The following is a 14,919-nucleotide window of genomic DNA, read 5'->3' on the forward strand; positions in this document are numbered from 1 at the left end:
CAGACGCAGCCACTCCTCCCGGGCCTCGGTCATATGACTTGCATTTCCTGGTATTGTCGGTGGAGGTTCGGCTGCGTCCCAAACACAGCTGACTGAGCGACTCTGTCAGTCTTTTTCCACAGTCTCTGGTGTCCGACAACCCAGACTAACAGGCGACCATGTCCCGACATGCTGCATTTGTTTTGTTGCTCTCCTATGGAATAGGTACGTATCGTTACAGTAAATAATCACGGAGCCGGTCTTAAAATAGTGATAGAAAATTGACTAGGCTTCCTAGAAGTGACGTGATTAAAGTTGGGGCTAAGCTAACGTTTCCCCGGCCTTGTGCTGTTGGGTCGGAGATAAATGCTGCGGGAATTACAAAAATATGTGTTGGTTGTCATTGTTATTTCGATTTTGGGGCAAATGCGCTTTTGTAGTGTGCATTTATTTTACGAGGCATCGCCGGCTCACCTTTTGAGAGCCAAACCGTCCGTGGTGTTTTGCTAACGTCACTAGCTTAGCTTGAATGCTAATTGTTAACTACGTCAACAACACAATATTGGAAAGCATTCAGCGGGTTATAGTGTACGGCTCCAAAGCTGTACTTAATAAAGTCTTTTTTGACTGCTAGCGTTTTCTGACAGTGTAAGAAAACGAACATACCCCGAAAGTAGGTATCTAGCTGTTTTTTATGATGTAACCAAATTAGCTGTTAGCTTACTGCTAACAACTCTTGTTTTGAAAGCCGAAGTTGAACGAAGCGTTAGCGTTACGGGGGGGTACCGAAACCGCCCGAGTTTAAACCGGCTGCTAGACAATGTCAAGCTTCAAATACAGGTAAATATTGGTGTAAAAACGTGTTTATGGCGTCATTGGCGTAATATGAAATGCAGAAACACTGAACCTGCAAAAGCAGTTAGCATAAGTGGCAGCTAATGGTTTACAGTAGCTAAGTGGTCACGTGACTGTACACCTATAACGACACAAGTTTGGCTAACAACGTAATTTAGCTAAGTAGCTAACCTGACAAAAATGTCTGGAAAACCTCAAACAGTGAACATATCGTAACAAAGCAATAAAGTCTAATACTTTCGTCACTAACAAGAGATTTAAGCCAGTGAAGTGATTTACCTTCCAACTCGAAGACTTGAGGCCAGCTTTAGCACTAACTAGCCTATCCACGCAGTGCAACTAAATTGAAAAAAAAAATAACAACCGCTTACTCTAGTTATGTAGGTTTTTGTTTATTTTAAATAATTTTTCGTAATCCACAGTTAAAGTGTGCATATGTTTGCTAAAATGACTTTCGGTGGAGGACTATGACGTGACACCTGAGAGTCTGAGTCAGGTTAATATAGGCTGAAATATTCTGAATGGACCTTGGCCTCAATAGAGTTAAATTGTATATAATTTCCTGAAGCACTTTTAAAAGTCTCGAATGCCTAAGTCTCCTCACGCCACTTCTGAAATTTGTTCTTGTTTACTTCAGTCAGTTTGCAGTAAAGTATTTCTAATGTATAAGGAAAACTAAATTAATTTAGGTCCCATTTTAAAAATAAATAAATAAATAAAGCTTTTAAGTATCGCTATGTGACACAATCAGGTCACATGATGATGATGATGATGATAGATGGATGGATTAATTGATTGATTAATCACACAGGGAGAGTCATTTTACACTCCATGTCATTTGCTTATAACGTTTTGGAGTATTTGCTAGCATGAGATTCTTTTGTTTTTCTTTGCAGTGTTACAGCTCTCGCATGGCATTGAGGTGAATGTCACAAATAAAGCGGACAAGTTGTGCCTCTACGCCAATTTAAAAGTCAACTTCTCTGTCCCATATGACGTAGGCCAAGGGAAGGTGAGTTCTGCTTTGATTGTTATATTTCCATTATTTCAAGGAAAGTGCTTGTAAAGTTAAAGCAACAGAATGCTGCATCCTTATCAGCCTACCACAACAGTGTGACTGCCAGACAGCCCAAGGGAAGTTCATGTCACCATGGAACAGGAAAACGGGGAGATTCTCAACAAAACAATTAGATTTGTGCTGTTCAGCATTTCAGATAGTTTGTTTTCCTGGTGCATATCCTGCAGTTATGTTCTTTCTTCACTAGTTAGTTTTCTTAAACTAAATTAAAGGAGAATCACAGAATTGTAAAGTCCCTATAAATATGAACAGCACTCTTGAGTTTTTTTTCTTTTTGGGTCATACACAATATTTATAAGCTGATGTTGTGGAAAACATACCTATAGAACACTGTGTTGTGGATAAATGTGGACAAGCTCAATAAAGCTGAAAAAGACCATGACCCTAATCATTCAAACATTACTGGTAATTTATGTGCCTTTAAAGACCCAAGGTTCATGCTTTCGAGTGGCCAGACCTTTTTATATGGAGAAAAATTGTTCGATATTTGTGTCTTTGCTAATTTGTGGATTGCATTTAATATTTTAAAGTTTGCAGAATGTGAACAGTGCCAAAACACTCCATCTGTTTTTGTTTTTTTTTTTTGTTTGTTTTTTTGGACCTGTGAAGTTTAAAACTTTGTTGTATACTTATGTTTACACTTTCTTGTTATTCAGACTAAAATAGCTGCATTTCAACTTCCTGAAACTGCCAAAAGCAATGAAAGTACATGTGCCTCAAACTCAAGCTCAACACTGAAGCTCGACTTTGGAGCTGGGCACTCCTGGACGGTGAACTTCACTTTGCTTGGAAAGAACTACCAAGCAGACACCATCACCTTTGGCTACAATCTCAGTGACACTCTGCTTTTTCCAAACGCTACCGGAACTGGCAAGTTGTACACCTTACAGCATAAATACAGTGGAAAAAGCGTGTAGTACTAAAAGTGTGTTTTGAATGTGTTTTAGGGACAAAGTCTGTGACTGCAAAACCTGACATAACAGACGTAGGCTTGAACACTTGCTACTCGTGTAAGAGTAAGGACTTGATTCAGGCTGATTCGGTCAACATGACGCTGTCAGACGTGTTAATACAAGCTTTTGTCACCAACGGCAGCAGGAGTGAAAACAGTAAGTGCGAATGAGTCTCACATCTCATCCTGGCTCCAGGATCTTCTGCTGTTTCTTATCATGTTTTGGTTTTCCATAGTAACATCTTGCAGGGCTGATTTACCCACAACAACTGCTGCTCCCACCACTCCCGTCACAAACGCCACTTCCGCTCCCACTCCTCCACCCACCACCCCGACCCCAACCCTTCCCACACCCTCCACTGGGGAATATCGCCTTGGGGCCAACAGCACAGCCTGTCTGTTGGCCAACTTTGGTCTGCGAATTGGTTACAGACAAGGACAGGTGTGTTCAATAGCAACAAACTATACCACCGTAATCCTGTAATGTTCTGTCATTTACAGAGTAGTTTGGCTGAGTAATTGGTTATGTCGTTTTTTTTTTTTCCCTTGGATGTAGAAATACCAGGAGATCAACCTTGAGCCCAATGCAACCCAAGCCTCTGGATCATGTGGAACCAACAGCAGTGAGCTGGTGTTGGTATCGAATGACATGACCGTTGTGTTCACCTTCCTCAGTGTAAGTGGTGAATTGTCCCCATATTAGCTTAAAATGTAAAGATTTACTAGAGATCAGTGCTTCCCCATCTTTGCTATCCATAATATCGGTTACATCTTGTCCGGAACTATCAACAGTAAGAGAGCTTGGTTTTCCAGGATCTATTTGTATAGCTTAACCTTGGGCAACTGTGATTGAGTAATTGCCAAGGTGGGATTTTCAATAGAATCTTCTTAAACTAACTTTCCCGTATTCATGTTTTTTTTTCTGTTTTTATTTATTAACAGGACACCAAGAAATTCAGCCTACACGTTTTCAATGTCACCATTAAAGGTAACTGGAATAATCACATCTAGATCTGTATCCCAGGGCATCACACTGGTAAGATGATGTTCCTTGTACTTCCTTATGTGTCTTAACTTTTTTTTTTTTTTTTTAAGGTGTGCAATTTATCAACACCAACCTCAGTCTGTGGCAGGCTGCTGTCGGCAGCTCCTACATGTGTAACAAGGAGCAGAACTACACCATCACTGACGAGCTCAACCTCTACACCTTCAACCTACAAGTGCAGCCCTTTAACGTCCAGAAAGGAGTTTTCAGCACAGGTAGGTTTCTCTTCTTCTCTCAACACACAACTGACGTGATCCCGATCTAGGTATGCTTCTAAGTAATAGCTATAGAAAGCAAAGCGCGTGTGCGTGTGCGTGTGATTTTTAGAATGCACGGTTTTAGAACACAACATTTACCATTTTGTGATCAAATCCCTTCCAGGTTTATCCTCATTAATTGCTGTGATCTAAGTGATCCCTCACCCAATCTCTTCCTTTTGTATAACAGCTTCAGCTATCAACAAAAGCTTTTCTTTCAAATGAGATTGTGTTTTGTTCTTGTAAACGCACATGTTCTGACCATGTGTGTTGATCAAAAAAATAGAATCAATGTTCCACCTGTTGACTGACTTTCTTTTTATCTGCAGCCCATGAATGTTCAATGGATGACACCGGCATCTTAATCCCAATCATTGTTGGCGCTGTTCTGGCCGGCTTGATTCTCGTTGTAGTGATCGCTTACGTGATTGGTCGAAGAAAGACTTATGTTGGATACCAGACCCTATAAATCAACCCTGAAAGATGGTGGGACTCCCAAGCCTGGTCCTTGAATTTAATGTGCGTGTGTTAAATTGGAAACGTAAACACTAAAGAATTTTAATCCAAAATACACCTTGCCAGTGAGATTTTAGTCGTGACATTTTGAGACATGAATTGAGTACCTCCCTCTATGTGCCCTGAAAAATAGTGTAAAATCCATGTGAAGACAGAGGCTTGGTGTTACTGTCAAGGACCAAACTTGTCTTCCCACAAAGTTTGTTTCCCTTTTTGTTTTCTAGATGTGTGTTTTTGTTTTTGTTTTTTGTTTTTTGTTTTTTAAATTTATGAGCAAATGCAAAATCCAGAAAACCTTACTTTTTTTGGCATGCACTTGAGCGATGCTGATACTGCTAGACTTCCACGTTAACATTAGTGGTAAAAATAACATTATTTATAGCATAACATGACAATCAGTTTTTCGGATCCTGTATTTGCTCTAGAAACATTCCCCTTGTTTTTTTCTGTTTTGTCTTTGTGCATTTTTTTCTTTCTAATTAATTTTTGATTTTTAAAACAATTGTTTTCACAGCGTTCAAGCAAAAATTCCTTTTAATCACAAATGTGTTGAAGCAGCTTCCTTCTAAAGAAATTCATTAGAATGAATAGGTCTATTCCATTAGGGAAGTTGAAAAAGGAAATATGATTTGGTTTGTGTTTACCCCTGTAGAGCAGGAGAAACATCCAAGTAATTGTTCTGATTATGTGCTTTCAATCAATCAATCAGTTGTTAAACTTTAATAGGCTTTTCCATGCAAAGCGTTTCCGTGGCAGAGCAGTAGAAGCCTGGTGGAGCTGACCTTAGAGGAGCTCGTTGCCATCCCAGCAGCGAGGCCTTGGTTAGTGGTAATAAATGCATCTGTTCTTCTCCTGCTCTCCCACGTCAAAATGCTTGTCTATATTTGCACAAGTTTCAGCTGGAAAATGAAAAGATTTTTGACATTAGGTTTACAAAATAGGAGAAATAGGGAGAGTACTGTAGGTATTCACTTTCAGCAGCACGGACAGTTCTGAAACAAGGATACTTGCACAACAATGCACTAAGAGCAGTCTTTGTATTTTGCCAAGGCTGTAGACGTCACGTTGGATAAATCTGACGTTTAAGCCTGTATCCTGTTGGTGTCGCTTCCACCCTGGTTCCCTATAAGTAAAGAACCAGCACATCTAATTATCTAACCTTCTCCTGCTGCAGCTTCATATGTAGTGTACAGACAGGTGTGCGATAGCAGACCTATTGTCCAGTTCCTGAAAAGTAATTGTGTATGTTGTCAGCTGCCATCACACACTGATTGGCCTCGCTGGAGAAACTGACAGCCTCCTGTTGAAATAGACAAAGCCGATAACAGGCGTTTTTTTTTTTTTCTTTTGGTGCAGAGCTTCATCAGTTAAGAACCTAAAAGGCTTCAGGGAGCTAGTGCAGGTCAGAAGGAAGCTGTGTCAGGGAAACGGATGAGGCCCAGAAAGTATATTTTTGTAAAGATAGAAAATGTGGCACATGGTAATTGGTGTAAATTGGTGCGTAGCCCTTGCATCGTGTTGTGTGTTGGTCTAACTCTTTAGTGCTGGTACTATGTAGGCAGTGAACTAGCTTGGAAATCAAGTCTGCATGCAGTTTTATTATGCTTATAAAATGACCTTTTTCCATTTCCAGGACTTTGTACGTTTGAGTAAAACTAGCTCTGAATCATGACTCGTGGTTTATGCTTGTTGCTGTCCTCTGTAGCTTTGCTCACTCTGTTGCCTTTTCATGAAGATGGTTTTGCAGCACAGTATAACTGTGATGTGTTGTTTTAGCCCCTTGATCTGTGCCTTGTTCACAACAAAAACACTCTGGTAATTTTTGGTTGGTAGTCCTTCTCTGGTTGAGAATAGCACAGACATGTTCAGCGAAGGGAATTTTTACTGTAAGACCACCTTGTTAACCGTAGGCGTGTGTTGTGCTGCATCTCTGTTCTTCAGCTAGCTATGCTGAGTTGGATTACAAACTGCTTGAGGCTGGAGTGGGGCTCTATTATTTGAAGTTTATGCAAATAAAAAGTAATTTGTCTTGGACACTTGACTGTTTATTTTTTGTGAAACTGAACAACCCTACAATGCCCCATGCTCTTGGTTACTGGGGTCCTCCTCTTATCCTGCTACTCATGTATTAACTATACTTTTCCTTAATTTTTTTTATTCTATGACATTCACCCCTTTGCTCTCTTCACTCCCGTCTAGCTGAGGATTGCCAGGGCGATGCAGAGAGCTTCCTTGTCCCCATAGCTGTTGGAGTTGCCCTGACTGTTCTCATTCTTATCGTTGTGGTGGCCTATTTCATCGGGAGAAAAAGAAACATGGCCACTGGCTACGAGTCTTTCTAGTTAAACTTGTTGCTAAGACAGAAATATGTGGTGAATCGCTGCCTTTGAGTAATTGATAACCTTTTGCCAATGTGTTGGATTGGTGTAGTGTTGTTATGGTGTCTGCCAATCCATTACTCCTAAAGGAATGATTCAGCTTTAAAGTATAAAGCTACTTTAGATTTAGTCCACCTTTTTGAATCTAACCTACTACTGTTCTGTTTGGTGAAGCTGAATTAACATCATCTGTTTCCATTCTTTTTATTTAAAGACACACTTCCTTTTTTAGTTCTTGTCTTTATTTTGCTCCAACTTGATACAGAAGACACTAATATGCTGATGTATATATGTGATCGGTGCTTGTGTTGTATAATAATCCTTTCCTCTAATCTTGTGTTTACGTAGTTGGTTCCACTTTTCATCAGGTCTCTTTCTGGCTGCTGTCCCTCTTCCTCTAACCTTTTGCGTCCTTTATGTGTGTGTGTGTGTGTGTGTGTGTGTGTGTGTGTGTGTGTGCGCGTGTGTGTGGTGTTTTCTGCTGACTCGGCCACTAACCTGCTGTCCCTGTTTCCTCTTTCTGTCTGTCAGCTGAGGAATGCTTCCTGGACTCTGATTTGAGCTTTTTGGTGCCCATTGCAGTGGGCGTGGCGCTCAGCTTCTTAATCATCCTTGTGCTTATCTCTTACCTGATTGGCCGGAGGAAGAGTCGCACTGGCTACCAGTCTGTATAATACAGCTCGGCTGCTTCTGCTTATCAAACCCTCTCCACCTTCACACTCCTTTTTAAAAGCACCTTCTTACTCCCTCTCCTGCCAGTCACTGCATCAAAAACAGCCCAAGTTTATGCTTTAAACTTTTTTTTTTGCTTTTTTTTTATTTTCCGTTTCATGTGAGGCAGCGTCTCCCAGAATCAAATTCAGCTTATTTCTTGCACCCAGTTTAAACTAGATCCCAGCAGCCTTGCCAGTGGTTTCCTTTTTGTTTTGCTTTGATGTTAATGACTTAATCAATTACCAAACATTTATAGTGGATATTGCATCATTTGATTCTAGATTGCATGTTCTGGCTGTAAGTAGCCGCCCACCTCCTCCCACCACACAGAGGCTTTTTCTCTCTTCTTCTGTGCTGTATTATAGTATGTGTGTAAATTACTCTCTTGTATAGAATAAAGGACGTTGATTTTTGATGACGTGAATGTACGAGCAAGCTAAAACGATAGATCCATGCTTATTCTTCAATCTTCCTAACATTCTTCAACATTTTATTAAAGGCTGAATGAAATTAATGGAAGCTTTATCAAAGGGACACTAACGTAAGACACTACCAGCATTGGGACCAGCTTTTGTGGTGGTGTTAGGTTTTAATACTCAAGTTGGATTGTTTTTTTTAATGTGCACTTGTCCTTGAGATTGACATGACTGTTTAATGTTTTAATTCCAGTGTCATTCATAATCTTGTGTTCGTGAGGACTGATAATGAGTCTTGGCTCTGTTTAAAATTTCATCCAAGCGCATACACAATGGTTTACACTTAATATTGATTAACTAAGAACTTTGCACTTCCTTTTAATTATTGATGTAACATCAAGAGAAGAACCTGTTCAGTTGAGGAATGATCAACAGTTACATCATGTCATTTTTGTGGTCGTCCATGTGTTTTGGTTAGTGGACTCCCGACAGGGCCGTGCCTTTCTGTTGTGCACCTCACAGTCACTCGCTCGAAGCTTGTCTCAGTTTGATGAAGAATGTGACTTGACGAGCTTGTTTAAAACCTAGTGGGAACAAATTAAATAAAGCTGAGTTCTTGTTTTCGTATCATTGTGGTTTTTCACCAGTCTGGGTTCCGTAAATTGGGAGGTGAGTTTTGTCATGGGACTTCATGCAAAGGTGACTGCTGTAAACCTTCACACTGCTGAACAGCCCCGTAGTTGAACTCGCCATTCAACTTTGATCAGCGGGAGGCTTTTTACAGCCTGTAATGGTTCACAGAGGCATGACTGTCACAGCAGCCACGCTGGGTCATGTGGACTTCACATATTACTGCAAGTTTCAACATGTTTTACTGCCACTAAAATGTCTCTAACCGAAATTTACTGACTTCTGTGAAAAACTTATGGTAGCGTCACCACCTTTCTGATAGCTTCTCATTATCATGGTATAATCAATGGCAGACCTGCATTGATGTAATATAGTAAACAATACATGTTTCAGTTCCACATGGAAGAAAACTTACAGTAAATATCAGAACATTGTATTTATTATAAGACCTAAAATAGGAATAAATACAGCATTGACACCAGGTTTAGTAGAACAGTTCAAGCAGGTTAATACTAACAAAATAGTTTTACTTTTTAAAATGGTACAAGACGTTTCACAACTATTTCACAGTACAGGATGTCTCTTTATTGATCAGTCTTGTGTAGTATTTCATTTTCGGAAGCAAATGTTTTTACAAATGAGCGCGAGTTGTGGCTTGTGGTACTTTATCGTAAATGTATAATTCTGCTCTATTCAATAAAAATATAGTAATCATCTATTTGCAGTGATTTATTATACTTTGTTTACTGTGTAAGTACAGTACAAGTCCTGCTTTCAGTGTTTGCATGATACTTCTTTGAATTCTTAAAATATACATGTTTGAAAAATACAATTCAAGACAAATTAGTATGCTTTTGCCACAAAATGTTCAAACAAACCATAATCTAACCTGACAAACAGTATCTCTAATCACTATTTAATGTTTTAGGTCATAATTTGATTTGCATAGCCAGAAATGCTAAGTATTGGGCAGAGTGTGATTTAGTTTGATTAATCTCACTATTCATTACAAAACACCAGGATCTGAATCGATAACTCGCTCCAGGCACTTCGTTTTGTGCTCAGAACTGAATGTTGTGGCTGCAGGTGCCAGTAGGACACTCAAGGTACGACGAGAGACAACAGCAATGTAAGAGGAATTTCACAGCAGAAGATGATATTAAAGTGAAAGGTGAGGGGAGGGAAATCACATACTTAATGGAAAACGATGGTTCAACGTAATTTTTTTACTCGTATAATTTCCTGCCACGTGGTTACTGAAGCATCCTGCTGGCCTCTGCCTTACGCTCCCACCTCCAGGGAGAAGGTGACGCTGCCCAGGTAGCGATCAGTGGGCGAATCGTTGATGATCCCTTTTCCATTCAGTTTGCATTGCACCGTGATGGGAGTGTCGGTCTGCACCCCCATAAAACGCACAGCCACCACCGGAGAGGAGTAGTTTACCTGCAGAGGAGAGGCGGACATTAGGAACAGAGAGCGGCGCTATTCTAGACAGATACGAACCCTTCACTCACATGTCTGAGCTTTCCGTAGTACGGGTAGTACTTCATGTCGAAAACGCTTTTAGGGAAAAACTGAATTTGTCCCAAAGCTTCTGGTGGTCCTCTCTAAAAAAAAGATAAACTGTATGTGCAAGGATGTAAACATGACACAACTTCATGCAAATTCCTTATTAGTGAAAACAAGCTGTACCTTGACTCCACAGGTCACATTTATGGGTTTGCCCTGCCCAGGTAAGTATCCAAGAATCTATTGGAAAGTAAAAGCAACATCATTATTCAGGATGAATACAGAAAAATACATTTAACCTGATCTGGTTTATATATAAAGGGTTTTATAGTTGCTGCTGACTAGGTTAACATACAGTATGGTAGCAGTCATGGTACGTATCTTCATCTCTATGCAATGGCCACTAGATGTCACAGTAACGCCCTGTTTGGCCTCTTGTGTTGTTCGTGCATACGTTGAACAGGTTTCGGCGTCTCATCTCATCTTACCCGGTTCATTCGAAAGAGGATGCACGGCTTTCCCACATTATAGCCGTAGGTGGGGTCGCTGAGCCCCGAGCACTCCCTCAGCCAGGACCTCTTAAACTGACACGCCTTGCGCTCGGCGCTCTCCTCCAGGTTGTCCTGCATGAAGTATCGGTCCTGTGTGCAGGGAATATTCTTCCTCTCCTGAGCGGCGTCGTTATACTCTGGACATGGAGAGCGAGGGGAGAAGGAAGTGGGGGAATGAGAGACCAGGGCATACAAAACGCTTTGCAACGGCCGCTGGTTAAGGAAGCTTGACAAAAGAGGGGTGTGAGGAAAAAAAAGCTGTGAATGGCTGCACTCTCTCTACAAAGAGGCTTCCCTTCCCAGCATGCCCTGCAGGATTCAAATGGAGAAATGGGACAAAGGTAGCGAAGCTGGGGATTAACTCCCAGCACGCCTGCCCCCCCTGCTAATATTCAAGATGACCCCTCCTGACTCACGTCTTAGATATTCATCCATAGACCGGGCGTACTTCCTCCAGGATTTGCGATCGGAGGCGTTGAAGGCGATGTCGTGGCCTTCCAGGTGCGGGGCCATCGTCATACCTGCCAGGTGGAGACACAGACGAGGTCAACTGGGGTCAGCGGAGCCAAGAGGAGCGGAGCCGTGGGCTGCGTTTACCTGGTGGCATCACTCTGTCGTTGTAGGTCGGATGGTAGGGACTAATGGACCACATGAGGCAAAAAATACAGCCACCAAACATGGCTGCAAGAAACAAATAAAGTGCAGCGTAGAAGAGGAGGATGAGGCCTGAGAAGGAAAAGCAAAGTTTCTCATTAGGTTTATTTCTGGAGCAGACGTCTTACGTAACAACAAACAAATCATGATGCGTTTGGAGGAAAATGATGGACTGAGCATTTTCCAGCTTTGCTCGGACTGTGTAGACTGTGTGGAGTTGAGCTACGGCCCCACGTTGGCCACTAATTTGGTTACCTGCACATTACTGCAGTCATTTTTATATCAAATCCACCGAACTGAGCTGAGGAGCCTGCGACAAAGGAACCCCTGAGAACTCGCATTGTCCTGCATGTTTCAATCAACACTCCATTAGCAACTAATCAAGCTAAACGTGTCCTAAATTAAATGGCTTTTGCTTTGCGGGCAATTTCACAGAGGACTAACTCCAGCCAGCCTTGCATCCCCGGAGCCACAAAGGCTTTTCTGTTCGAGCTCAGTGAGAATTCTCCCAGCCGTCCTTTCACTCAGGAACACTGTGAACCTCCGGTTGCCATCGTAGTGAAGGTCTTTTGCAGCCATAGAGGCCCGGCCAGCTCCAAGGAGCCCCAATCACCCCACTCTGGCATTGTGTCCTCTGTGGCACACTCGTCTCACAGAACACACAGCGCAGACTCCAACTCGGGGTCCGTCTCAGGCGGACACATGGGGCCCCCTCTCCTCTGCAAGTGTGCGCACTGGTTATGCGGCTGAAATGAGCCGGGGGTCCGGCGCACACTTTTCGTGGGTATTCTCCCCACACTCAGTCGGATCATGTTTGCTATTGTGTAGCGTGGAGCCGAGGGGGGGGGGGGCTGCAGAACCGCGTCACACGGCAACGACCCTGGAATACTAAGAGGCTGCTCCATCATCATTGACTCAACAAACCCCGGGCAAAAACACGCTTCCGCCAAAACGGGCCTGCCTGCAGCCGAGGCTGCGTTTGGGCCGTCGGCTCTGTGGAGGAAAAAAAAATAATACAAGAGCATCTCTACATGTTTTACTGTTGAGTTCAGAGATGAGGTCGCAGAGGCTTTGGGAAAGAGTCTGCGGAGAGCATGGTAAGATGTGGAGGAATGTGATTCCTGGCCAATGCGAGGCCCGGAACATTGCACTCCCGCTGGGGATACGTCCCCAGGCAGTCTGTTTTTGTCGGGACACTCTGAATCGTCCATGCACCTATGTCAACACTGAGCATGAGGACGGACGGACACACACACACGCACGCACACACACACACACACACACACACACACGCACACACACTGGACTGCACAGACTCTCCTCAGCCATAAACTGCCCTGAATGCATCTTTTAAAGACATTTTAACAACACATCTGCCCTTCAAAATGACTAAGTGGAATGTGGCATCTGCCATTATTTAACACACGCACTACAAAATAAAAGCTCAAGCATCCAATCCACACACAACCGCTCTCTCGCCAACTCACTCCAGCTCTTTCCAGAGCGACCCATGAATTCGTTGGTCTCCGCATTCCACAGGTATTTCTTCAAGTCGTCTATCTTCTGGTGGAGCGTCCTCTTGGGTAACGGCCTGCGCTTCCATCTCTCGAAGTTCAGGTCCTCCTGCTCCAGCGGCTGGTGCTCCGCCAACTCCTCCTGCTCTTCCTCCAGCTCTTGGCCATGTTTGAGTATTACTTTGGCGGGCTGGTGGAAAGAAGAAGAAGAGAAAAGGCCCTCACCACACATCATCTGATTTGCCGAGGTCCGCAGTCAATCTATTGTCTTTGTTCAAGTCACCGGGAAAAAAATGTCATGCCTTCTGATCCGACTTTGACCGATAATCTGAAATGCCAGAGAGGGCTCGGCATGTTAAACACACTGATGGTCCGGTCCCCCGTTTCTGCAAATTATAAACCCGCTGGTGACCTTTCTGGCACTCATTGGGAGAGCTGACCTCCTGTGAGTAGACCCTCCTGCTTGGAGCAGCAGCTGCAGACAGCGGAGCTGGAGGGTCACTCTCACAGCCAGATGTTACTCACTGACTCACAGCATCACAGATCCCAGACGAGCCGCAGGCTTCGGACTGTCGTTAAACTGCTATTTCACGCATAAAGGCTTGAGAAGATAATCGAACGTTAAATATATTCGATTAAATATGCTTTTAGAGTATTTTGTCCACAAAGAGCCATTGTTGCGGAGTTAATAACAACTTAGTGGATAATTGGGGCGTCAGCTCCAGTGAGGAATGTGATTGAGGAGGTATTTATTTAATTAATGTCGGCACTTACAGGACCTGCTGGGTGATTTTTAGGCAGCGTCTCGTCAGCTCCTCCCTCTGTGGAACCGGGCTCCATGTTCTTCAGAGAACGGAAAGACACTTGTTAAAAGCGCTCACATCTACTGTGCTCTTTGACTCACAGACACACACCGCCAAGTCAAGTTCGACGGTTTCCAGAAATACGCATGGAATACGTGCTGTTCCAGAATTAATCTCGTCTAAAACTCTGACATACCTAAAGTTTTTTTTTTCAGTAAAAACGCAGATTAATATTTCGAAAGTCCTCTTGTCCCCTAGAGAAAAAATTGTATTCGTCAAAAAGTGTTTGGGGGTTTCATTAGAAAGTTTTAGGCATGCAGAGGGGACCGCGTGTGAAGAACCTCCTTCAACTAACCGCGCATCATAGTGAATGAACGTTGCACGGAGAGAAACGGGGGGTGGGATATAAAGTGCTTTTTTTTAATGGTCCCACACACGTTTTGGCAGCGGCCTGGCTGCACAGCACCGCATTCTGTGCACGCACACCATCAGCCATTGTCTGCGCAGGTTGGCTCGGGCTGAAGCAAAAGCCCCAACACAATATTTATAGCGCATCTCAACACAGGACGCTGTTGTCCGTGCAGCGGAATACTGCGCCTGCACAAAGACAATGAGGGACGAATGGAGCGTTTTGTTACGATGTGCAACTTTTTTATTGTTGCTTGAGTGTCTGATGCGGGACATATTACAGACGGTAAATATCAGGCACTTCCCATGCATGCGTGCATAGTAATCCAGCTGCCAGATCCTGCAGTAACTGCTTACCATGAACTCTCTGCGCCGAACTTCAAGTCGTCCTCATCCCTGACCTGATCTGCACTCCGGTCACGTCCCGCTCTGTTACCCCATGTAAAAGCGGGAGAGAGGGGGGTGTGGGGCGTCTTTCTTCTCGTACATGAAAAGAGACATTGCGTCATGGAAAAAAAAAATCCCGTCCTTCAAGATTTGCGCGCATACCTTCAGCCGCGAGGGCATCGCAGGAAGACGCAAAGACGCGAGGAGTTGCGGACGAGAGCCAATGAGAGGCGCAATTAGCGCACCTGCTTGTGAACCGGCGCTCGTGTCGTC

At 43.2% G+C, this 14,919-nt stretch overlaps 2 protein-coding genes across 5 annotated transcripts; one reads left to right on the plus strand and one right to left on the minus strand.

Moving 5' to 3' along the window:
• The first annotated feature begins 5 nt into the window (after positions 1–5).
• lamp2 (lysosomal-associated membrane protein 2) lies at positions 6–8,817 on the plus strand. Of its 3 annotated transcripts, none has more exons than XM_029164394.3 (9): positions 6–204; positions 1,731–1,846; positions 2,569–2,782; positions 2,860–3,021; positions 3,101–3,306; positions 3,421–3,540; positions 3,807–3,852; positions 3,960–4,124; positions 7,592–8,817. In XM_029164394.3, exons 1-9 carry the CDS (start codon positions 159–161, stop codon positions 7,732–7,734), a joined length of 1,218 nt encoding a protein of 405 aa, XP_029020227.1. In that variant the 5' UTR covers positions 6–158; the 3' UTR covers positions 7,735–8,817. The 3 variants fall into 3 exon arrangements, with proteins under 3 accessions (XP_029020227.1, XP_029020228.1, XP_029020229.1); XM_029164395.3 differs by lacking the exon at positions 7,592–8,817 and adding an exon at positions 6,882–7,264; XM_029164396.3 differs by lacking the exon at positions 7,592–8,817 and adding an exon at positions 4,496–6,716 and having other exon boundaries at positions 7–204.
• Positions 8,818–9,241: 424 nt separating this feature from the next.
• atp1b4 (ATPase Na+/K+ transporting subunit beta 4) lies at positions 9,242–14,916 on the minus strand. 2 transcript variants are annotated; one of them, XM_029164409.3, is made up of 10 exons: positions 14,809–14,916; positions 14,617–14,736; positions 13,823–13,891; positions 13,022–13,238; positions 11,478–11,606; positions 11,297–11,401; positions 10,818–11,017; positions 10,513–10,569; positions 10,335–10,427; positions 9,242–10,263 (listed from the first exon to the last, which is right to left on the minus strand). In XM_029164409.3, the coding sequence occupies exons 2-10, from the start codon at positions 14,617–14,619 to the stop codon at positions 10,102–10,104; spliced, it is 1,035 nt and encodes a 344-aa protein (XP_029020242.1). In that variant the 5' UTR covers positions 14,620–14,736; positions 14,809–14,916; the 3' UTR covers positions 9,242–10,101. The 2 variants fall into 2 exon arrangements, with proteins under 2 accessions (XP_029020242.1, XP_029020243.1); XM_029164410.2 differs by lacking the exons at positions 14,617–14,736; positions 14,809–14,916 and adding an exon at positions 14,048–14,234.
• Between the last annotated feature and the right edge of the window lie 3 nt (positions 14,917–14,919).

The sequence above is a fragment of the Betta splendens genome, chromosome 10 (assembly GCF_900634795.4).
Source record: "Betta splendens chromosome 10, fBetSpl5.4, whole genome shotgun sequence".
Classification (NCBI taxonomy): Eukaryota; Metazoa; Chordata; class Actinopteri; order Anabantiformes; family Osphronemidae; genus Betta; species Betta splendens.